Here is a 25,429-nt window from a genome sequence, read left to right as displayed (position 1 = left end):
CAGACAGCAGAAGGAAACTGTGTCCTATACTGTCCATAGCTTGAGCAGATGAGACCTCAAAGCCTGCCCCCACAGTGACTTGATGGAGGAAGGTCATTGGCTAATAAAGGAACTGCCTTGGCCCATTTTATCGGTTAGAGGATAGGTGGGAGGAGTAAACAGAACAGAACGCTGGGAGGAAGAGGAAGTGAGCTCAGTCTCGACAGCTCTCCTCTCGGGAGCAGACGCCTGAGAGAGACGCCATGCCCCGCTCCCGGGATGAAGCTCCGACCCAGGATGGACATAGGCTAGAATCTTCCTGGTAAGCACACCTTGGGGTGCCATACACAGATGATTAGAAATGGGCTAAATTAATATGTGAGAATTAGCCTAGAAGAGAATGGGCCAAGCAGTGTTTAAATGAATACAGTTTGTGTGTTGTTATTTCGGGCATAAGCTAGCCGTGCGGGCGGCTGGGGTGCTGGGGACGCAGCCCCGCCGCCCTTATTACTACAGTGACTATTTCCTCCAACAAAGCCATACCTCCTAATTGTTGACAGGGGATTCTGTCCTGCCTGATCCTGCAGCCTTTTAGTCCCAAATAAACACACAGAGGCCTACATTAATCAAAACTGATTTGGCCTAGTAGCTCAGCCTTCTTATTAGAACTCTTATAACTTATATTAGCCCATAATTTTTGTCTGGGTTAGCCATGTGGCTTGGTACCTTTTTCAGTGAGGCAGTTACATCTTGCTTGCTGTGTCTGGCTTCCTCTGTGTCTGGGTGACAACTGCAGACAAACTCTTCCCAGAATTCTCCTGTTCTCATTGCCCCACCTCTACTTCCTGCCTGGCTACTGGCCAGTGTTTTACTAAACCATTATGAGTGACAAATCTTAGAGTGTACAAGCATTATTCCATATATATATATATATGTATATGTATGTATATATGATATATATATTATATACAATTTTGATTTTGTCACATGCCTAGAAAATGAAATACTGGGTTAGAGAATGGTTTCAGTGTTACATTTTGAAAAAGAAACTGTTTAAAGTAAATATGTACGTATGTTTTGGGGATGTGGAATTTAGTCATCTGTGTTAACAGTGGTTGATTTGTGTGTATGGGTTTGCACTTTTTTGCAACTATAGATCTTTATGACGTTGTCCTGACAGATAGATTGAGACTCACTTTACTGGGGATAATCAGCTAGCTTTAGTTCTCTTCCAGGTAGTTTCACTAGAAAGGCAAGATTAGCCCTTGCCATTAACCAGTTTTCTTTTCCTCTTATTTAGTGACACCCCCCTCCCCCACCAAAATCTTTTGCTTTAGGCTTTGGGAATAATCTTAAATGATTAAAAAAAAAAGACCCTACATTTGAGGACTATGGGTACATTATAAGCTTAGTGACAGAAGTCAGTGTTTGCCTGGAGTGTGAAAGAACTTCTATCCCCTGGACTGTACCTCTCCCACCGAAACATTTGAAGATGCATAGTTTTGTTGTATCCCTTGTTACCTTGAATATTTTGAAATGCATTTAATACATTTAATCTACCTTAGTTTGGTGATATGGAACACTGTAGAGTGGTGTTTGTTTCCCTTTGAGACTGGGAGGCTGCCCCTGTGGGGACAGTACAGAAGAGAATGGTACACAAATGTTAGCCTTAAAGTATAGCTTACTGAATGTATATCACTTTCCCACCATATTGAAGTTGAAACTTCTTAAATCAAAGATACTGTTGAATTCGTGTTTTAGGGTTACAATTGCTGTGATGAAACACCATGACCAAAGCAACTTGAGGAGGGAAGGGTTTATTTTACCTACACTTCCAAATCACTGTTTTTCGTTGAAGAAAGTTAGGACAGAAACTTAATCAAGGCAGGATCTTGGAGACAGGAGCTGATGCAGAGACCACGGAGGAGTGGTGCTTACTGGCTTGCTCAGCCTGCTTTATTATAGAACTCAGGACCACCAGCTTAGGGGTAGCCCTGGACCTTCCCCCACTGATCACTAATTAAGAAAATGCCCTATAGCTGGATTGTATGGAAGCATTTTCTTAATCGCAGTTCCCTCCTCTAGATGACTCTATCTTGTATCAAGTTGACATAAAACTAGCCTGGACAATTGGAAACTATGCATTTGGTAATTTGCAAGATAAATATCATAGGCAATTTGTGGATGAGAGTAATTATTGAAATAATTTCTTTTCTCTTTCTGACCTGTAACTTATTAAGAATTGGAAAGTGAAAGTAGATTGAATGAACACCAAGTGTTTGAAATTATCATTGTGGTAGTTAAACTATGAAATGTTCCCTGCAGACTTGGTTCCCAGTTTGTGGTGCTGGTCAGGGAGGTTTAGGTGGTGCAACCTTTGCTGGAGGAAGTCTATCACTGGAGGCCACTTTGGAGATTGTATAGCCTCACTCTGCTTCCAGTTAGCTCCCTCTAAATCATGTTTGTGATGAATGGTGCTCTCTCATCTTCCAGCCCCTGCTGCCATGCTTGTGCTACTGTGCTTCCAGCTACTGTGTTGAACTCTTGGGTTTTTCAAGATAGAGTTTCTCTGTGGCTTTGGAGCCTGGCCTGGATCTAGCTCTTGTAGAGCAGGCTGGCCTCAATCCGGCTGCCTCTGCTTCCCGGGTGCTGGGATTAAAGGCATGTGCCACCACCACCATCGCCCCCGCTGTAGCTACCTTTTGCTTCAGATTTTCTTCCCTTTCCTGCATACTTTACAGCTTACTTTGAAGACTGTCATAGACAGTGGTCAGGAGAAAAGGATGCAGCAGAAGGGAACAGTGGCAACACAAATCTATCTTACTCTCTCAGCTTAGATGATTTTAAAAATTAAAGCAGCATATGTGTTTTCATCTCACTCATTGACATTGTTTTCTTAATGTAGTGTGGTAAACTGCCAGATTTTACAAATAAGTTGTTTAATTGGAGCTTTTCACTTCTTATCGGCTGTAAGTCCAATTGAAATAACTGAGTGAGATGACAATATCTGAAAAGGGTCAAAGTAGACATTTGGGCTATCCAAAGATTGTTTCCTACCGTTGTCTCTCTTAGCTTCTGACATTTCAAGTAGTAAGCAATATGGGAGATGTTCTGTTAAGGGTGTCTTCATACTTTCTTTCACGACCCACTATCGAAATCAGCAGCCATACTTCTCAGGCTTTTTATTTACTAAGAACCCAGGTAGCATCTCTTCTAGTGCAGCTTCAGGAGGGGAGACACTAGTGGCTTTGCTCTGAACTGACATGGTCAGCATACTCATCCTTCGATGTGTCTTCTTTGCATAGCATTGTTAGATTTTCTTGTCTCCTCCTCTCCCCTGCTAACAGGAAAAGAGTTGGGGACCTTAAATCAGTTTTTACTGGAAGATAATGACAAATATAAAAGTGAATATGGATTTGATTCTATGTGATTAAAACTGGTTATTAGTTAACATCTTTTTTTAAAAAATTCATTGTATTTATTTTTGGTTTTGTTTTCTTTTGAGACAGGGTTTCTCTGTGTAGCTCTGTCTGTCCTGGAACTTGCTCTATGGACCAGACTGACCTCGAACTCAGAGGTCCTCTTACCTCTGCTTTGAGTGTTGGGATTAAAGATGTGTGCCACCACTGCCCTGTGGCAATATGTCTTTTCAAATGTAGCTTCCAAGGCTGTTCTGTAAAAGTTAATAACTGAGCAATGGTTGCCATAAATATTGCAAACTTAAACTGGCAAATAAATTCATTAATAGCAAGTAGGAGGGACATTGGCAGTGGAAGGCTGCGGGACGTGAATAGGTCTTTCTGCATATACGCAGCAGGTGTTGCCACTATTTTTGTGTGGCACTGGCACACAAGAGCAGCCCTGTGCTTCCTTCCCTCCCCTCCCCTCCCCCTTCCCTTTCTCCTTCTTCCCTCCCTCCCTCTCTCCCGCTTTCTTTCCTACCTACCTGTGGGTAAGGTTGATTTTAGATCTTGGAATTTGGGATGAAATCTGTAGAGAGGAGAAAAGAAGGTTATTTTCAAGTTACTTATGATTTGAAAGAACCGTGGAAGAAAGAGTAACCGGAGATTTAGTTCACAATTGTTTGGATTGATTTTTTTTTTTTTTTTGAGACAGGGTTTCTCTGGAACTTTGGAGCCTATCCTGGAACTAGCTCTTGTAGACCAGGCTGGCCTCAAACTCACAGAGATCCGCCTGCCTCTGCCTCCCAAATGCTGGGAATAAAGGAGTGCGCTACCACCGTTTGGCATTTGGGATTGATTTAGTGGTTATAAAAATATTGCACGCTCATGGGAACGGGGAGAGTTTATATATGAATGACTACTGATGTAAGGATGTGATGATGATACAGTGTTGGGTGGGCAGGCCTTGTGCTGTGCAGGAACCGCTGCCGCAGTCTTTGGAATCTGTTCAGAATGGGAGGTGGGGAATGGTGTGCTTGCTACCTTACCGTTTCTGTTTATATAATTTGATATGTAAAGTATTAAAGTAGTTCATAAACTAAGGACATTTTTATTTAATATCTGATTTGTAAGCAAATTTATACTTTTGAATTTATAAGAAGTACAATATTTTTTATGACAACTACTGTGTAAGTAAGATCTGCTCTTCATATTCCCCTTTGCTTATAGAAAAATTATGCTTGCCTGATTTCTGTTCACGTTCTTTCTGTTCTTGAAAGAGTAACAGCTGATCTCAAACAGCTGATTGCTTTGTATTGTGATAAATTTGCTTAAATGTTTTGTTTTTACTGTGTAAACTTGAATAATTTTAAGTTCGTTTTGAGCTTTAGCCCTCTCTCTCCTGATTTCAAATTGGTCTTTAATCTCCCTTTTAGGATTATGGCTTAGCTTAGATGAGATACTGTTTGATAGCATACATTGTATAGCATGCAGCGCTTCATAAGCGTACTGCTAGTGATGTTGGTCCTAGGCAGGGTTGTCAAATAGTTTAGTTGTCTTTGTCTTACCTTTTTAAGCCTAGCTTGTTTATTGCAGTCACTTCAGCTGTATGTGGTTTCTGAAGTGTACTGGCAGCTGAAGAGTTTTTTACTTATATGAGCAGTTACTTGACAGTCTGCTATGCATAGGTGTGAAATGGGGGTCATTCCAAGAAAGATGTGATGAACATGAGTGTTGTCTTCATGTAATGGATTCTAGTTATTGAATGGTGATTAGAAAACACTTAGGATCACCTGGAGTAAGCAGTAACCCAGAGAATGCAAACCCTGCTGTCAGTGATATTTAACAGCAGTTTTTAGCTTAATAATTTTCCACTTAAAAATATGTGTAAAAACAGACTTAAACTTGTGTGATGTGCTATGGGAAAGAGGTGTTGTGGGATATTTTTGTACACTGTATGAAAATGTATTTGATTGGTGTGATTAAAAAGCTAGACGGCCAATAGCTGGGCAGGAGGTGTAGGTGGGTCTTTTCTTCAGAGAGAGAGAGAGAGAGAGAGAGAGAGAGAGAGAGAGACAGAGAAACAGAGACAGAGAAACAGAGACAGAGAAACAGAGAGAGAGAAAGTAGGAGGTGAATCTAGACCAGCGTCAGATACCAAGAAGACATGGAGGGAGTTGGACATAAACAGAATGAAAGAAAGGTAAAAAGCTACAGGCAAAATGTAGATTAATGTGAAGGGGGTTAATTTAAGTTAAAGAACTAGAGGGACAAGCCTAAGCTAAGGCTGAGGTTTCATAATTAGAAGTCACCATGTCGGTATTTGGGAGCTGGCAATACAGAGAAAGACTCATTAGGAAGTAGTTTGGTTGTCCTTGGTGCATACTTCAGTGGAAAGCAGAATCTAGTGAGCCTCTAGTTTGTGTCCTTTGGAATGAAAGGGATGGGTGGTAGGTCTCAAACAGACTCAATTCATTGTGAAACATGTAGAGTCTTAATTCTGGTGCTACACTTGGATTTGTGGCTGGGCAAGATATAAACCCTCATCGAATCAGAATCAGAGATCCTAGAGTGATCGTTCGCTCTTATACTGTAAGCATTTGCAGCCGATTCTTTCCTTTCATGCATGGCATATTATCACATAGGTAATCTGGAAACTTAGCTTCCTTAAAGGAAAAAAGCCATCTATCAACCTTCCTTCTCAAAATCGAGCAGCTCGGGAAGCTCATTAAAAATGTAAAGGCTGTGATAGTGCCTAGTGCACACCATGCGGATCTTTTAGATACCAGTGCTCAGTACTTGCTTCTAAAATCTGAATTGTAATTATTCCAAGTGTGGGGTTAGAGCAAGTGGAATGTTTATTCATTTTGGGCTTGGTTCTATTCTAGTTCATGGAAGCTAGAAAAAAACAGAAAATATGCTTGATTCTCTGATTTTTAGTAAAATAATACTGAAGTTTAGACTTAAATTAGTATAGTTCATTCTTGTTTTGGGGTTGTTGCTTATTTTAAAGTATAGTTATACTTCTAAGAGAAGATAAAAGTAAGTTAATTCAAACTAGCTCAAAACAAGTGTGGTTATTTCCAAGTAAAATCTTGGGTAGCTAGTAGGTTCTGTTACCAGACTCTTCTGTGAAATATTTAAACTTTTCAGTTTTGTTGAACACAGTTAGGTTTTTTTTAACCCGGAGAGCGTTGTGTTGTCTTAATAGCAAAAGCCGTAGCATGTGTTGGAATAGAATAACTATTCTGCCTGTGTTAAACCCATGTGTGGCAAACACTGACCTGTTTTCAGTAAGTCTAGGATTATATTTTACTGTTGTAAAGGCATTTATGTGCTTCCCCTCAGGATCTGGATCTGACAGTGGCAAGCATAGGAAAAGTAAAGGCACGAAGAGTAGTCAGTTCTCAGACAGTAACTGCTGGAAAGGCCTTTGTAAATCCTGGAGCAAATGTCTACTGAGCACTTTCATTGTGCTCAGCCCTGTGCTAATAATAAGCAGAAGGGAAATGATGAAGATAACCTCTGTTTCCATAACAGCTCCTAGTGAAGTGAGGGGCTGATGCTTTTGCTAAGTATAGAACATGTGATAAACACTGCAGTCGGTCACAGACAGACGTAAAAGAGCTTAGCGGGAGGGTCTTGTTCAATTCAAAGAATATAAATTATTGTGCTGTTAAAAACAAACAGAAAAGCCAACACTACTTGCCAGTGTTAGCATTCGTCACAAGAATCCTTTGAAGCAGCACCCTGCTGTATTACAGAGAGCCAGCTATGGAGAGTGGGTGCTTCAGGATGTGGCGTTATCCATCAGTTGGCTGAAGTCCTTTGTTATACTTGGAACTTGGGCAGGCAAGGAGAAGGTCTTCAAGTATTGTTCTTGGCCACCTTTCCTGTGTCTTAGTGTTTGACAGCAGTGGCAGCAGGCACGCAGTAAAAATAGTAGGTGGCACCCTCTAGTGTCTTATATATAGCTCTCGCATAGCTCTATTTACTGGAACAGTTATAGTTACAATAGTTATGGTTCCTGAGGATTCCTCAGCCTTTCAAGGTAGCTGACCTTGCAGCTCATGGGCCTAAGTTTTGGGTGTCTCCGCCCTTCAGAGCAGCAATTGGTATAGCTTGCTTTAGCCACTGTCATGACTGCCACCACTTGGGAGGTAGCTACCACTGCCTTTGTTTGATTGTTTGGTTTGGTTTTTGTTGCTGCTTCCGCTGGCTGTTGGGCCACAACCCATTTTGTAGCCTACTCCTTCTGTAACTGTCAGTGCACCTGGCCTCTCCACGGTGCTTGAAACTCTGCTTGGCAACTGTTCAGCTCTGCCTCTGCTGTCCGTCTCTGCTGGGCAGTTGTGCAGCTCCACGCCTCTGCTGCGTACCAAGGCAGGTGTGGTTTTGGCTTGATTTTCCAATTCAGCTGGTGGATCATCCTCATCTGCTGCTGTCAAAGCAACTGGAAACTCTGCAGCCTCTTGGCTGGTATACTGTTGCTGCCACCACATTGTCATGGTCAGGGCTGCTGTGGCCATTTCCTGTCTCTTGTGCCACTACTGCCCTCTTTCTACTTCCAGCTCAGTCTGCTCTAACAGAATTAGGCAAGAAAAGCCCATCCAAGAAATTGTTTTTACCGAGCCTAATGTTGCAACATAAGGGGAGGTAACGTACACAGGAGTGTATATTAGTTGGCTCAAAAAGTGAGCCAGATAGTCTTCATATACAGACACTTTGATTGGTGAAAGGGGCACTTTGACCAATCACAAGAAATCTTTCATACAAATGAGGGTTTGTGCTTATACCAGTTATGGTATTGTGTTTTTTTGTACCAGTCACAGCAGTCCTTCTGCTAGGCCATCAGGGAAAGTGTATTCCTTGTCTGCTATGACCTAGGTGGTAATGATCGCAGGGTCTCCTAGAGCTGGCCTTCTTAAACATTTTCTTGCAACTGGTTTTTGTTTGTAATTTTTTTTTTTTTGCCACGTCAGGTGTATCACCATCTAAAATAGGTATAGGGCACCAGCAAGATTGCCAAGTGGGTAAAAGCACTTACTGTACGAGCCTTATGATGTGAGTTCAGTCCCTAGATCCCAGAGTGCTGGGAGAGAAACCACTTCCCAAACAAGAGTGCACATAGACACTGAAAACAATGAAATTTTATAATTCTAAAACAAATATATATATTATATCACATTTACTTTTAATAAGTCAAGTATTGGGGTTGGAGAGGTAGCTCAGTGGTTAAGAGCACTGGTTGTTCTTCATAAGGTCCTGAGTTCAATTCCCAGTAACCACATGGTAGCTCACAACCATCTGTAATGAGATCTGGTGCCAACTTCTAGCCTGCAGGGACACATGCAGGCAGAACATTGTATACATAATAAATAAGTAAATCTTGAAAAAATCAAATGTATTTCAGAAAATTCTTTAAGTATAGTTTTACCACTTACTAAAGACAAAATCAAATTTGCACACTGAGATGGATGTTTGTTTATTTTTACATAAATAATTAAATCCGTGAATATTTGGTGCTACATGAGTACTTCAGAATTTTTGTTTGCGGTACTAGGATTAGGCTTCTGTGTGCTAGGTGAGCACATGGCCACTGAGCTGCTCCTCCTGCTTTCAAGTTTTCATAGTAGAATAGTTTGCTTTTATGATGGTCAGTGCTGAGATTACTGCATAAATACACAGGGCAGAATGGCAGAAGTACATTGACATAGTGTTGTCACTTAGAGCAGGCGTTAGTATTATCCCAGAAATGAGCCTTTGGATAAATCTGTGGGGATTATGGTGATTGTGGGGAGAAGATCCATCTACTGTAGGTTGTCCCATCCCCTAAACTTGGGAGGCTAGAGTGTAGGAGAAAGTGGCTGAACACTAGGGTGCGGGCAGTTGATTTCCCTGCTTCGCTGTCCAAGTGTTCTGGACCTGTGCTGTGAGCTTGCGGTAGAATTGTGGGATACTGAATAGTGCTTTTCTAAAACTGTCTGTTTTTAAGATTCTGTTTGCCTGCATGTATGTGTGTCATGACATGTGTGCTTGGTGCCTACAGATATCAGAAGAGGGTGGGTGTTGGATCCCTCGGAACTGGAGTTACAGCTAGTAATTGTAAATCCAGCACTTGGGTTCTGAGACTTAATCAATCCTAGGTCCTCTGCAAGAGCAACAATTGTTCTAAATTGCTGAGCCATCTCTCTAGCTTCAACAACAGTTTAAAAAAATTCTAATATAATATATACATTTTAATATAATACATGTTGAGGGATGATGGTAGAAAAATAAGAAAAGTCCTTGTTTTCTGTAATTAAGCTGTTGTTTCTGTAAGAGCAGAAAACTTGGTACATATAGTAAAAAAGACTGTAGTTCATAATGTCCAGTTGTCTTCAGTGCGAATCGGGGTGTTTCAGGCAGTATTTCGAGGTAGGCAGTTGGCAGCACAAAGTGCTCCTGCTGTGTGTTCAGAACCAGCGCTGCAGGAGGTGAGTGAGCACAGTGCAGCACAGGTCAGCCCTTTACAGAAGCGAGTTCAGTCGATTGTTTTCTGCTTGGTTGATTTTCTCTACTGCTTTAGATAGGCTTATGTGGGTCTGACTTTTTTTTTTAATTAAATAAAGGGTTTACTTAGAAGTTGCCCTAGAATTTTTAAAAATGTTATTGGTAATTAGAATTGATCACTTTATCTGATTTCCTGGTATTCCTTTTCTTTCTTCTTCAGCTTCATTTGCTCCAGCGCCCATAAACAATTTGCGCTGTGGGCTAGAGGGTCCCAGATAAAGAGTAGGAACTTTGTTTTTAGAATTTGTCTCATTCTGAATCTTGATTTTCCCTTGTTGTTCATGTTTCTGAGCGGGTTTGTTTGTTTTTTGGGGAGAGCATCTTGCTTTAATAGTTGTTCTTTAGTCAGTTGTTTAAGTAGAGATTGACTCCAGTTAATGTTTCCTTTCCTGACAACCATAGTCTTACTTGAAAATTACTGTTATTTCTCTTCATGATCGAGAAATAATAGGTAGTGTTGTTTTTCCACATCATAATGTTCTTAGGTGGGAAATGATTCTCTCTGTGTAGCCCCAGATGGCCTGTTGCAGTCTTTTCAGTTTGTGGTGTTTAATATCAAGGCCATGTTCTTGAGGCAAAGGGAGATTTTTACAGATGCAGTTGTTACCAATTCCACTTCCTGCTTCAGGTCACTAGAGCAGCCCGGGATGTGGATGGACAGTTTCAGGGCCATTTGTTTGGGTTGTGTGACTTAGTAATAGTCTTTAAAAGCCTCGTGGTTAAACGTCTTTCACTTGTTTCTTAGCTCTGAATCTTGAGAACTGGCCTCTTTAAGAAGGAAAAAAAAGACTTTGTTAAGTAAACAAAGGTTGTTTTAAGATATATCACTTCACATAAAATTAAAATGACAGTGCTAGGGTCTCAGACTTTTATTCTTGATATAGGCACTTGATATTTTTGGATGTTCGCTCTACATTTGTATTCTATATTTAACAGTCTCCAATCAGAGATAGTCCTTTTTTAAGTAAGTTTTTAAAAGTTTATTATATAGTGTGTGTGTGTGTGTGTGTGTGTGTGTGTGTGTGTTTGTGTGTGAGAGAGAGAATGAACCTGAGCATGTTCTGCCTGCTCATGGAAGGCAGAGGGAGGAGGCTGTCCAGCATGGGTTCTTTGCCTATGGATAGGGCATTCGACTAGGATGGCAGGGGCTTTGTCTACTGGACCTTCTCGCTGGCTGGAAGGCAGTTGTTACATTGCATTTGATCTTCCCATTATTTTTGTGAGGGATCTATTGTGATTGATATGTTGGGGATCTCTTTACAATGATAAAAGCAGGAAGGTGCACACACCTTTCTGTTGTTCTAATTATAGCAGGAAATGTGTACCATGTGACCAGATTCTGATTGTCACAGAAGAATCCAAGAGTCAGAGAGAGGACCTGGAGCTGTGTTACTAATTGCCATAGTTCTGCTGTTGTACCCCAGGGACGGTGACAGCTTTTGAAGACCGATTTTATTTTAATGGTGTATGTCATATAACTAGTTCGACAGTTGTTATGCTGACCGTGTATTCTAAGATAGTATTAAATAAAGTAGTTATTTTTTTCTAATTAACAGATTTGTTATTTTTAGTTTTTCATGAGGATTCTGAGTTCTGTATGTCAGTGTTGTTCTATTGTACAAAGTAATCTTTTAGTGGTTAATGTTGAATTCTTTGGATGTCCCAGAGTCTAGTGTTTAGAGTTTTATTTTTCATCTGCTTTTGGGAAGTAGACATTTCAGGGCATAATGTTGCCAAACTCCATTTGGAAATACCAGGGGTAAGTAGGTAAGGGTAGGAAATTTTAAAGATTGTTCTGTATTCTGATACTTCTGCCACTCTGGAGCCAATCCTCCACTGGCTGTTACCAGACTTTCTCCTTCTATAGGAGTGGGAAAGCATGTGGAATGAGTCTTTAGGCCACAGCTAGGCCATACAGTGCAGGAGAGGTACCACAAAGCAGTGTGTTAAAGTTTAGAAGCGAGTCTTTCTTACTCAACTCATTTTTTATTTGCATAGGAAACATACTATGTCTTCATTTTTATGTTAATGTTAAGGAATACAAAACAGTGAAGTGGGAAGTTATCTGGGAAAACACCATATCAGTTTATATGGTTGTTATGCAATTGCCAAGTCAGCTGATGCCAGTGCCTCTGGTGAAATGCTTGGCACACAAGTCGCTAGTTGCCAGTGTGGTAATATTGTCAACTTCCTCCCAGTATTATTACCTTGTTGTGTTCTTCAACACTGCTACTCATGTTCCAGCTTCAGAAATCTGATTGGGTTCATCTTAATTACTTTTTCAGTTGGCTGTAAATTCTTTCTTTGCTTCAAAAGAAATCTTAGTTTATTATCTTTTTTTGTTTTGTTTTGTTTTAATTTATTTTATTTTGAGACAGGGTCTCTCAACAAAGCTCTAGCTAGCCTGGAACTCACTATATGTATCCACAAAACTAGCCTGGAATTCAGATCCACTTGTTTGTGCCCCTCTAGTGCTGGTTTTAAATGCTTGCGCCTCCACGCCTGGCTCACTTTTGAAGACAGGTTAACAGTCTTTTTTAGTTAAACTCTGAATAAAGCAGTCAGAAAAGTGTGATGCTTTTCGAAAAAAAGTTCTAGGATTGACTTGGTATGGATAGCCTGAGAGCCATTGCTCCTGGTGTGCGTCAGACATGTGATGTTAGCAGAGATGTGACTCCCAAGAGCTCTCTGCAGCTTCTCTAACTGCTTCAGAGAAGATAGAGCAAATGTTCTCATTTCTACTAAGGGATTGGATGTTGACTGTGGCAGTCACAGCTCAAGATTAAGAGGCCTCAAGAATCTCTTTGTTTTGTGTGTTGTGGTATAGCACTAGGGAGGCAGAGTGGGTGAATCTCTGAGTACAATAAGGATTGCTGGTCTCTATAAGGAGTTTAAGGCCAGCCAGATCCATTTCTTTGCCCTTCCACCAGATCTTGAGTAGACAAAGATAAAGCTCTCGTAGTTTGTCCACTCTACTATTCCAGCAATTACTGGTTTTGTACCTTTTCCCATTTCTCGATCAGGAAACAAATTTTAGGCTTGCAGTGAAAAAAAAAAAGCCCTAGGGTAGTGCTAATTGTCTTTAATAGTTTGTGCCTACCCTCCTGATTTTCAAGTACTACCTGAGGAGGCAAATGGGGAGGTCATCATGGATGCTGCTGTGGTGGCATGTCTTACAGGAACCCACTCGAAACTGGTCCCTGTTTGCTGGGTTGAAATGTCTTCCTACAGCAGAAAGACGTACTTTTTTTTAAATACTGTGCAGCCCTACAACCAGTCATACTAGTTACCTACCTTCAAAGTAGGACTGCGTTGCTCTGTGAATCAGATCTCTGAGATTTGGGAAGCAGACCTGTTCAATGGAATGGTAATTCCATGGCTTTAACTTTCATGCTAAAGAGAAAATCATGTGAGATTTTTATTTTATTTGAAATAGCTGGATAATAAAGTATTCAGTGCTTTGTTCTTTAATTTTTCTGCATCTCACTGCTTTGCATCTTTTAAGAATGTGATTCTGTTTTTAAAAATGAGCTGGGCTTGGTGGTGTAAGCCTTTAATCCCAGCACTCAGTAGCCAAAGGCAGGTGGATCTCAAAATCCAGGCTGACTTTGTATATGTACTGAGTTCCAGGATAGTCAGGGCTGAGTAGAGAGACTTCCTGTCTCCAAAAACCCAAAAATGACAAAGAGGAGGGAAGAGGAGGAGAAAGAAGAAGGAAAAAAAAAAAGAAAGAAAGAAAAAGACAAGAAAACTAATATTTTTTTTGGGGGAGCACATAGAATTTATAAGCAATTGAAAAATTGTAATTAAGGTGAGTATTGTTAGATTCTTAAAGATGGAACATGATAATTTAAAATTAAAACCATTCTTTTCTTTTTTATTATCATTTTATTTTAAAAGAAAACAAACTATCTTTTTTCATTTTACATACCAATCCCAGTTCCCACTTCCTCCCCAGTTTATTTTCCTGTAAGTTATAAGTGAGCAGTTAAGAGCTCATAGGACCACAGTGTATATGATGACTTATGCTGTTTGTATTTATTCAAAGCATACATAATAGTGTTGTAAATAAAAACTGTGGCATTGATTTGTCTCAGCATGTGATACTGTGTTAATTTGAAATTTGCACTAGTAATATATTTTTGAGTGTTTTTCCTTGAAACTGAAGATGTAATGCCAGACTACCTGTGAATCACCTGGCCTTCCTTATAAGAAGCCATTCATAATTTTCAGTCATTGTTCTGTATCTGGCATGAAGGATATCTTTTAAGGAAAGATTGGTCTTACAGACATTGCTTATTGGCTTTGTATTTAATAGATAAGCATACTGGTCATTGTCTGCCACTAACATTTTGGGTGTTCATTTATCAAGTAGCTAGGAGTCACTTCTTCAGTAGGTAAGAATGAGTTCACTTGGCATCTTAAAAGTTACATGATGGAATAGAAACAGAAAAAGATATAGTTTAATGAGGCAAAAACTTATGTACATATATTTTTATACTTTGCATTGGATCTGTGTTATATTTGCTAGAAAGGGGAGTCATAATTGTTATTTCATCATGGTTCTAGTTTCTAGAACTTAAATGTATTGTGAAGTCACCAAGAGAATGGTTTAAAGCTCTTGAGAACCAGGTAATAGGTAACCTAGGATAGTTTAGAATTCACAGACAATTGTGGACTTCCAATCAGAACGGTCTTGAGCTTGAAGGGCGCCCCTATGGTTTGCTGCTAAGGATGAGGCAACACAAAAGGTAAGGAAAGATGAGGGTATATGTAAGTAAGACACACATGGGCTCAATTTAGAATGGGTTTTATTGTGCTTTGTTTTACATGTTATCCTCAAATTCCATGTTCTTTTCCTTCCAGCACTTGGGAGACAGAGGCAAGAGGTTAGCCTGGTCTACAGAGTAAGTTTCAGGATAGCCAAGGCTACACAGGGAAACCCTGCCTCAAAACCCCCACCACCACCACACCCAAAGTTAATTTTCTCATGTGATTATTTTCTCAAAGATATTACATTTAATATGTTAAAGGGATTAAGATAAAAGCAAAATCTCAAAGTCCTACTTTCCAAAAGGCAGAATGGTCAGAATGGAGTTATTGTTCTTACATCTTTTTAGTTAACATTTATTTTGTTTTCCAGTAAACAGCCTTAAAAAAAAAGTTAGAAAGTCAGACCCAAAGGGAGTCCACCATTTGAACTGTGACTTGGGGGCAGCTTTAGCTTTGTTGCACTTATTTATTTATATGGACTCTTGGTATGTGCCCAGGGTGGCATTGCACTTGTGATAACCTTGTCTTGATTCCAGGCATGAGCCATGATATCTGGCTTCCCATTAGTAGTATTTAAAAATTATTTATTCTTTCCCAGTTTCGCTCACATGCTTCTTTGATCATATCTCCTCTCCCTGTTGTCCTGTTATTCACCTCCTCCAGACCTTCCCAATGCCATTATTTAATGAGAACAATACATTTGCATTATAGGTGACAGTTTTCAACAAGTCGCATTTTGTTAAATGAAGCAGAATGAACTTGTAAATGATGGATTAAATTACCTGTAGTTAAGCTATCTTTATGCTAATACTTAAATATTTATTTAATATATTTACTCTATAAATTGTTGGCAGGTTTTTTTTTTTTGTATATTTCTATGCAGTTTTCATTTTTGTTTTAAATCCCTTTCTTCCTGCAGGAGATAAAGATGGCAGCAAGGTGACTACCGTGGTGGCAACTCCTGGACAGGGTCCTGACAGGCCACAAGAAGTCAGTTATACAGACACTAAAGTGATTGGAAATGGATCATTTGGTGTGGTGTATCAAGCCAAACTTTGTGATTCAGGAGAACTGGTCGCCATCAAGAAAGTTTTGCAGGACAAGCGATTTAAGGTAAAACCTGGTGTTTGCATCTTTGTTTCTATATATTTGTTTTTATTTATACTGCTCTTACCCACTGGGCTATATCCCTTCCTTTCCTTTTCCTGTTCTCTGCCCTTTCCCTTTCCCCTTTCCTTCCATTCTCCTCCCCTTTCCTATGTCTGTACAGTCCAGATTGCTCTGAAACTCAAGACACTCCTATGGCTCAGCCTGCTCAGGGCTGTGATTACAGGTGACAGAGTACATCAGGCTTGGACGTAGATTTCACTGATTAGTCACTTAACATTGTACTTCCTGAGTGATGAGAACCAGCAGTGTACTTTGTGACCATTTCTTTTTAAATGTCTTGTTAAATCTTAAGAAACAACTGCTGGGGTGGCGTTAAAATTGTATCAAGTTATTAGTCGATTTGGAGAAAAGTGTATCTACTTAACAATTTAGTTGGGGTTACTTCTCCATTTCATTGACTGTAATATTTTTGATTACACTTATTTTAGTTGTATGTATAGGGTTGAGGGCAGACACTTATGCTCTAGGGGCACGTGGAGAGGTCAGAGGCAAATTGTAGCACTCTGTTTTTTCTACTTGTGAAACCTGGGGGTTCTCAGGCTTGACAGCATGCAGTTTACAGAAGGTTCTGGATATTTCATAAAGCCTTGCTAATCCTTATATAGAGTTAGCATCTGTGATATAACATTTCAGGCTTGTTATTTTTATATAAAAAAGAAATGGGTCGGACAGTGGTGGTGCACGCCATTAATACCAACACTTGGGAGGCAGAGGCAGGCAGATCTTTGAGTTTGAGGTCAGCCTGATCAATAGAGCGAGTTCCAGGACAGCCAGGGCTACATAGAGAAACCCAGTCTAAAAAACAAAACAAAACAAAAATGACTTTGTATAGCCAGGTTGGTTAGAGGATAATGACACCCAGGGGACTTAGGCGTGCCTACTTGAGTTCTTGGTAGTTGTTGATGAACTTGGCACAGTATTTGGGCTACGCCTGAGCTTTTCCCCTTTGTTACATCTTTAATTGGAATTTTATCAAGCTTATAAATTAGGAAGATCTGGCATTTCAAATGTTGAATTGCAGAAGAGAAGAAATACCAATTCGTTTAAGTCTACTTTTTGTGTCTTTCAGTTTTTCTTACAGGGGTTATTCTTGATGAGCTTATTCCTGAATATTTGATTGGTTTTGTTATTATCTACTTTTTATCACTTACATACTAAGAAGTGATAGACTAACTTACTCAAGTTCTTTACATTAACTCATCATTATTTGTAGAATTTACTCCTTGTTCTCTTTACTATATACAAATAGTTGAGGCCAAAAATAAAATTTGCTTTGTTGACTGATTTACTTTTCTTTTTCATAGTAATAATTTCTCTTACAATTTAGGAATCTGTCATTTAATGTGAGAGATTTACATAATTTAGGGATTTATATAACATATTTAGGACTACATTAATGAATTAGGTTTGTTCAGAGGAAAGACAGGTAGGTAGGTAGGTAGGTAGGTAGGTAGGTAGGTAGATAAGTAAATTGGCCTATGTTGCTAGTGGTATTGTGAATCAATTTGTTTCAGTACAAAAATAGGATGGGAGGTAATACCATAGAGAAAAAGAAAACCAAGAATAATTATCCATATTTTAGTAATCAGCAGAACTTATAAAATAATTTCTGATATAGCAGTTCTATTTTAATAGTATTTAACCTAAAATCTGAATGTCCTCTGTTTCCCACCCCCCATTGAACTATAATACATTACTTAGTTAAAAATAGTTGTTTTGTAGGGAATGTTTGTGATGTGGGAGTAAACTTTAGCTAGTTACCTGATTGATATAGGACCCCTTTAATGTTAAGACAAACAGACTGTCAGTTGTTCTGAAAAGTGACTTTTAGTGTTTGAATCTGGCTTTTACAGTTTATCAGTAAACTGAATTTTAAATTAGTGATATTAGTTCTATTAACTATTTTAGTTTTCTTTGCAGTAAATTATAGGTTTTAAGGCTCTTATTTGGTTTCTCTTATAGTTGGGATAAAGAGAAATAGTGGATATGAACTCAGTACTGTTTATTGTGAATATGTATTCCTATCTATAGCGTATTTTGAAAGATAAAGAGAGATGATATCTAGTATTCTTAGGGATTTGAATTACTACATGCTGGTGGTCACATGGGATTTCAGTCTCTCCAGACCCCCCACTCCTACCCCTCACCTTTTAAGGATGTCTTTCCTCTTTGTTGTACTTTCTAAATATATAATCTTATTTTCAGGCAATTTAAGTTCTGTGAAAAACTTAATTGCAGGTCAAATTGATAGAAAAATAGTCCTTATGTCCTATATAGAAATGTTTATTGACTCATAGAATTTACTTTCTGTTTATGAACTGGAAGCTGAAAGATACATATAAGAAAAACTGAACATGTAAGAACTGAAGGATTTCATACAGGTAGGACGGTCCACCCTGAAGCCTCAGCCCAAGCACCTGAGGACCCCACAGAACCACTTCCATGCCTCCCAACTGCACATCTGGTTTCTCAAGATCTACTGTTGCCAACCTTGGGCTGACCAGAGCTTACTCGAGATAAAACAACTAGATTTAGAGAGACCACCAAAAGAAAGTAGAGAAGAGGAGTAGGAAAAGACATGCTTTGACTCTTGGATATGGTGTTTGTTTGGGTAAATAGTAGCAAACTCAGAAGACTAGAGATAGAACTTGGAGCTGCCAATAAAAGTCCCACCTCTCCTGTATACTGTGTATGACTAAACTGAAAGAACAGTGATTTCAAGAAAAAGAAAAACATCTAACTAGCAAACTACTTCAGATTCAAACAAGTCCCAGTGAAAAAATGAAACTGACATGAAAAACCAAGAGAACATGTCTTGAAAAAGTTCATCACATAGTAATGAACCATTCAACAGAATGATTGTAACTGTGGCCGAATAGCTGAAAGAACAACACTGACATGAAAAACCAAGAGAACATGTCTTGAAAAAGTTCATCACATAGTAATGAACCATTCAACAGAATGATTGTAACTGTGGCCGAATAGCTGAAAGAACAACAACAACAACAAAAATTGAATGAAATAGAAACTCAATTCATGATACAAAAATTGAATTCGGTAAAGAGAGAGGATTGTGAAAGAAAAGTGAAATGATGTTGGAAATAGAAAACTCCAAATAAAAACCTCGGTAATGAAAGTCTCACCAACAGAAGGCTTACTTGGCAAAAGGAACCAGGACTGGAAGATAAAGTAGAGGAAAGCACGTGAGAAAGTTAAAAAAAGAAAAAAAGGAAAGAGCAACATGGGCAAACATTGGGACACATGAAAATGAAAAGACCTAATAGATGAATCTTGGGCATAGAAGAAGAATACCATGGTAAAGGCATAGAGGTTGTTTTCAATAAAATCTCAAACCTAGAGAAGGAGGTGCACATCCTAGGTACAAGAGACCTAGGAACACTTAAATTGACAGGGCTAGAGAAGAAACTCTTCAGGACATAGGCATTGTATGCTGCAAAAGAGCAAAGGTCAAACGCGCGCGCGCACACACACACACAGCCAGAAGGTCTGGGAGAGATGCATTCAAACTCTGACAGACCACAACTATAAACCAAAACTATTATACCCAACAAAACTATCCACTAAATTTGAAGGAGACATAAATTTTTCTGTGATTAAAAACAGTTTTAAGGAATTTATGACCACTAAGGCAACTCGACAGAAGATTCTGGAAGGAATACCTCAATCTGAATAAAAGGGTAAAGACACTGGAGGGCAAAAGGAGTAAATAAGTGCTAGAACAGCTAATTCACAGAGGTCTAAGGAAACAACACAGAATCTACAAAGTGGTAGGTAACACATCTCTCAATAAGAACTCTTAATGTAAAGTAGCAAATTGGATTAGAAAATAGAATCAATTTTTAATGCTTCCAAATATACATCATTATCAACAGCTGATACCACATTAGAGGAAAACTTGACGTAGATTTTGTATCTAGAATATACAAAGTACTGACAAAAACTTAACATCTAGAAAACCCAGTTCAACCTGGATGGTGGTGGCACACGTCATTAATCCTAGCATTCAGGAGGCAGAGGCAGGTGGATCTCTGAGTTCCAAGCCAGCCTGATCTACAGAGCTAGTTCCATCCAGGATAGCAAGGGCTACACAGAGAAACCCTGTCTCAAAAAACCAACCAACCAAACAAACAAATACCCAGTTAAAAATTGGGGCATAGAGACTCGTCTTGGTGTGGTACATGCTTTTAATCCTAATACTGGGAAGGTAGAGGCAGGTGGGTCTCTTATGAGTTCCAGGATAGCCAGAACAAGGTAGGGAAAGCCTGTTCAAAGAGCCCACCAAAAAAGTTGGGGGTGGACATGGAAGTAAACAGAATTTTCAGAAGAAAAAAGACAACTGGCTGAGAAATACTTTTAAAAAATGTTAAATATCCCTGCACCATCAGGAAAATTCAGTTAAACTATGAAATTTCATCTTACCCCCATCAGAATGTCTACGATAATTTTTTTTTCTAAAAAGGACAACAAATGCAGATAAAGACGTTTGTAGCAGTACAAACTGGTTAAATTAGTGTGGCATTTCCTCAAAAAACTAGAAATAGATCTACCACACTGTCTAGCAATTCTTAGATATATACCCTGTCCAGCTATGTCCTTCTTGGATATATACCCAAAGGACTCTTCTACAGAGATGCTTGCTCATCCATATTTAATATTTTTCTTTTTGTAATAGCCAGGGAGTGGAAATAGCCTAAATGTCCACCAGCTGATGTATGGATAATGAAAATGTGATATACATTTACATAGTGGGATCCTGGGAAAACAAAATCCAGATAAACAGTCATTCTGAGTGAGGTAACAGACCTGGAAAGATAAACGTTGCACATGTCCTCTCATCTTCCTTACTTCAGCTGTGACCAGTGGGAGCTGCAACAGTGACTGGCCTGGCGAGACATTCCCTGTGGTGTAGAGTGGCAGAACCATTATGTGGCTAGCCAACCGCTTTTAAAGTTAGATTGAGCCAAGCTGCACAAGTTAAAACCCATATCTAGGCCAGGAACTTGTGAGTGGGTACATCATAGGCCCTAGGGAGAGCCTACTGCTTACTATTTCTCTGCTAAGTGGAGATAGTATTCAAATGACTATGAAGGATCTATCATTATATCCAGAGATTAGTGCCTGTCTTATGGTCATCAGAGAGAGAAGGTGCTTTTTGTAGTGAACTATGGGATGCTTACCTCTAAATGGGGTATTTGTATCACACTCCTCCTCTCAAGGCTCCAGAATCATGATAAGAGAGAGTTCAGTAAGATTGCAATAGCCAGAGTCAATAGGTGACTGAAAAGAAATAGTGTCTTCTGGACAGAGTTGGGCAGTTACACATGAATTGAGACAGCGTGCACAGGACCACCACAAGCTCAAGCCAGACAGTCTCAGCATGGAGGGAGAAGGTGGGCATGTAGTTCCACCCCCAGCAATAGGCAACTGAAAACTGTTAGGGAGAGAGAGTCTGTTTACTTTAAAACTGTAGCCCTGGTAGTTGACCGCATTCCAGTGGAAGGCCACATATCGAAGAGTAGCATGTGGGAAACACCAAATATTTGTGGCGGAAAGAAAAGGATGGTGGTGAGACGGGGGATAGAGAGAGACACAAAAATTGGATTGGAATGGAAGGAGGAGGTAGATCTGGGAGATGTAGAGGGAGGTGAACATAATCAAAATACATTGTAGAGAATTCTCACGTAACTCATTTTAAAATAAAGGGAAGGGAGCTGGCTGTAGTCGTGCACGCCTTTAATCCCAGTACTAGGGAGGCAGAGGCAGGCAGATCTCTGAGTTCTAGGCCAGCCTGGTCTACAGAGTGAGTTCCAGGACAGCCAGGGCTACACAGAGAAGCCCTGTCTTGAAAAAACAATAAAATGACAAAAAATAGAATAAAGGGAGGAGAATTTCTTCATTTTTACTAAGTCCTTAATAATTGGACTTAGCCAACTTGTAAAAATGTGATTTAATAGAATTTGAAATTGGAAATAAAAAATTACAACTTTGTCTGACAAAATCAAGTTTGGGGGAGTAGGTATCATCGGTAAAAATTGAGTATCAAGAATTTTTCTTTCTTATTTCTAGAGTAATGGTAAACTGTGGGCCTGCCTCTAGTTTCTGTTAATAAAGAATAAAGTTGTATTAGAACACAGTTATGTCCGTTCTTTTCCATTTTGTTGATAACTGCAGAGTTGAGTAGTTGGAGCAAAGTCCATATGTTCTGTCAGCCTGAAGTGTTTTCCATCTGGTCCTTCATAGAAAACACTCATCAACTCTTGTTTTAGGCTGTTTTACAGTTCTCTTACAACTTCTATCTTTTTTTTCCCTCTTGTGTGGTCACTTATGCACCTGTTGTAAATATGTCTCAGAGCTCTTTTCCGAATACCAGGAAGTTTTACGGGGGTGCTGTGACACCGCTGTTTAGTTCTCTAGTTGTATTTTGATGTTGTTTTAGACTTTTCGTTTTCTAATTAGGGGTCCAGGCAAGTCTGGGGATCTTTTACAATTTTATACACATTTGTGTGTGCTTTTGTGACTTCAGGAGCCATATAGCTCTCTTGCTGAGGACGGAGGGCATATTTAGGCTTTTCACCTTCAGGTAGCATATACCAAAGTGAACTCGCCCCTTCTGTATCCTGAAGCCCTTTCAGGGCCAGTGGCTCCTACTGTTGTATTTTAAAAAAATAGCCATGTTAGTAAGAAGCCTTCTCTTTCCACTTGGCCATTGTTAATCTGCCCCTCAGTCCTTGGTTTCCTGTTCCCTTTTCAGTGTTTCCCCTTACTGCAGTCCTGGTTTTCTTTCTTTCCCTTGTCCCTTTAATAACCTTTTTCATAGCTGGTAATCTTCCCAAAACAAATCTATTACTCAGAACACACTAGTGGTTCCTCGTGGCTTGCAATATTTAAGAATTTTATCTTTGTATATTAAGATGTTTTCTCTGACAGGGTTGCAGAATTTTATAAAATAATGACCAGGTCTCTCTTTTCTCCTTTCTCTTAGTTACTGTTCTATTGCCTTGATAAAGGACTATGACCAAGGCACTGCATAAAATAAAGAATTTATTTGGAGCTTACAGTTTTAGAGGCTTAGAGTCCATGACCATCATGGAGGGGAGCATGGCAGCAGGCCAGCAGGCAGGCGTGGCACTGGAGCAGTAGCTAAGAGCTTACATCTTGATCCACAAGCACAAGGCAGAAAGAAAGCTGACTGGGAATAGCATGGGCTTTTGAAACCTCAAAGCTCACCTTGCTCAGTGACAGATCTCTTCCAAGGCCACACCTCCTAATTCTTCCCAGAGAGTTTCACCAACTGGGGACCATGTCATCAAACAAAAGCCCATGAGTGCCATTCTCATCCAGACCCACACTCCTATGTTCTCTTATATACAAACGCAGCAGTTTGTTAGTAAGCTAAAGTCAGTCACACTGTATTGGAAGCTTGGGTTTGCCCGCTCATTAGTGCATCATTTTGCAGAGACTCTCAGTTCTGATATAGGTGATCTAAAAATATTTGTTGTGCACTTGGAATTATTCTGCTATTTAAAAAGCCATTGTAGAGTGTTTGGGTGTCCCCTAATTGTTACTATGGATTGGGATTAAACTGGTTCAGCTCTTTGGATAACACTCATTTTTTACAGAAGTTACATTTAGGGAAGGTGGTCTTAAAAACAAAATCTTCGAGGTGAATCCTATTTTACAGCAACTGCAGAGTTTTCTGTAATGAGGGAAAAGACCTCTCAATAGAGCAGACTTTGGTAAAGAAAGATGATCGACAGACATATGCTGCCTACTTGACACCCACAGTTGTAAGCTTGCTGGCTGTTTCCTCACCTAAAAGTTAACTTTCTTCAGGTTTTACATAATGGTTCCTAAGTACCTCCAGGAATTCTTGGCTCTATGGCTTGTCTTTCAGAAACAAGCCAGACAACTCACCCCCTACCTCCACTCCCAGTGTAAGTTGTCAGGTATTATAAAAATGAACAAAAAAACCTTTGTCTGTTAGTTTTTGTTGCCCCAACAAAAACACAGAAATTAAAGAAAGGAAAGACTCTGGCTTATAGTTTTAGCAGGATCAATTATTCCTAGGCCTGTGGCTTGATAATACAGCACAAGAGTGTAACGGCCTGGAAGCCGAGAGAATGCGGGAAGGGACTGGGGACAAGTGCACCTCTCCAGGGCATACTCCCAGAAAGCACCTTTCCCCAGCTAGTCCCCTCTTAATCATAGCATGAATCCATTAAGGATCGGACCTCTGATGAGTCCAAAGCCCTTATGATTCAGTCACTCCTAGTGCTTGACTTTACAGCTGTGAATCAGGACTTTAACTTACGTGTTTTATAGGGAATATATCTAAACCATGGCAGTCCTTTTAGAGATATATGTATTCTAATGACCTTTTTTATGAAAATGAGGAAAAAAACAATTTTTGCTTAAATTGTGTTCTTCAGGTTTTCTCAGAGAAATTATATTTTGAGTAGCTAGCTTTTTAAAAAATAAACAGTTTATTACAATTATAAGACTTCATTGTATGTGTATGAGTCTTCTTTTTTTTTTTTTTCTTTTTTGGTTTTTCGAGACAGGGTTTCTCTGTGGTTTTTTGGAGCCTGTCCTGGAACTAGCTCTTGTAGACCAGGCTAGTCTCGAACTCACAGATATCCGCCTGCCTCTGCCTCCCGAGTGCTGGGATTAAAGGCGTGCACCACCACGGCCCGGCATGAGTCTTCTTGCCTTCCCTCCCAGTTCCCTTCTCCATGCTGGTTGACCAGCAAAGGCAGCAACTCAATTTTTGCTCCTATGGAGTTAGTTAGTTAGTTAGTTTGTTTATTTATTTATTTATTAAAGATTTCTGTCTCTTCCCCGCCACCGCCTCCCATTTCCCTTCCCCTCCTCCAATCAAGTCCCCCTCCCTCGTCAGTCCAAGAGCAATCGGGGTTCCCTGCCCTGTGGGAAGTCCAAGGACCACCCACCTCCATCCAGGTCTAGTAAGGTGAGCATCCAAACTGCCTAGGCTCCCACAAAGCCAGTACGTGCAGTAGGATCAAAAACCCACTGCCACTGTTCTTGAGTTCTCAGTAGTCCTCATTGTCCACTATGTTCAGCCAGTCTGGTTTTATATATTACAATTAAATCAAAGAGCCAGAACCTGGAAGCAACCTAGATACCCTTCAATGGAAGAATGGATGAAGAAAGTATGGAATATTTACATATTAGAGTACTACTCAGCAGTAAAAAACAAGGACTTCTTGAATTTTGCATGCAAATGGATGGAGTTTTTAGATAGTTGCTAAGGCAGGGTGTATGTTGGTCATTACGGATAATACCTGAATTCTGTAAGCTTTGGGATACTTTATTTTCTATAACACCAGTGACCTGTAGTTGTAAGAATACATCCAGAAATACAATAAACATGAAAATATTTTTTAAATACTATAAGAAGAGTCTGTGTGCTGAAACAGCTGAGGATGGCCTGAAGCTGGTGAAGGAAGTGGGGGTTGTGTAGCGAGTTTCGTTAGGTGTGTGTAGCAGGAAGGTTCAGGTCATTCCAGTAATAG

The 25,429-nt window shown here is 39.7% G+C and overlaps 1 protein-coding gene across 2 annotated transcripts in view; it reads left to right on the top strand.

Annotated features, from left to right (window-relative positions):
* The window catches only part of Gsk3b (glycogen synthase kinase 3 beta), a 143,540-nt gene that overhangs the window by 42,651 nt on the left and 75,460 nt on the right, over positions 1-25,429 (top strand). For both annotated transcript variants that reach the window (XM_041673281.1, XM_041673282.1), the window contains exon 2: positions 15,625-15,818. In XM_041673281.1, the coding sequence (XP_041529215.1) occupies positions 15,625-15,818 (194 nt within the window). The remainder of the gene's footprint in view (positions 1-15,624; positions 15,819-25,429) is intronic.

Source organism: Microtus oregoni, unplaced genomic scaffold (assembly GCF_018167655.1).
Source record: "Microtus oregoni isolate MIOR12 unplaced genomic scaffold, Mior012 000023F_ref0000262, whole genome shotgun sequence".
Taxonomy (NCBI): domain Eukaryota; kingdom Metazoa; phylum Chordata; class Mammalia; order Rodentia; family Cricetidae; genus Microtus; species Microtus oregoni.
The sequence above is the reverse complement of the archived record's forward strand: the minus strand, read 5'-3'. Positions and strand labels throughout refer to the sequence as shown.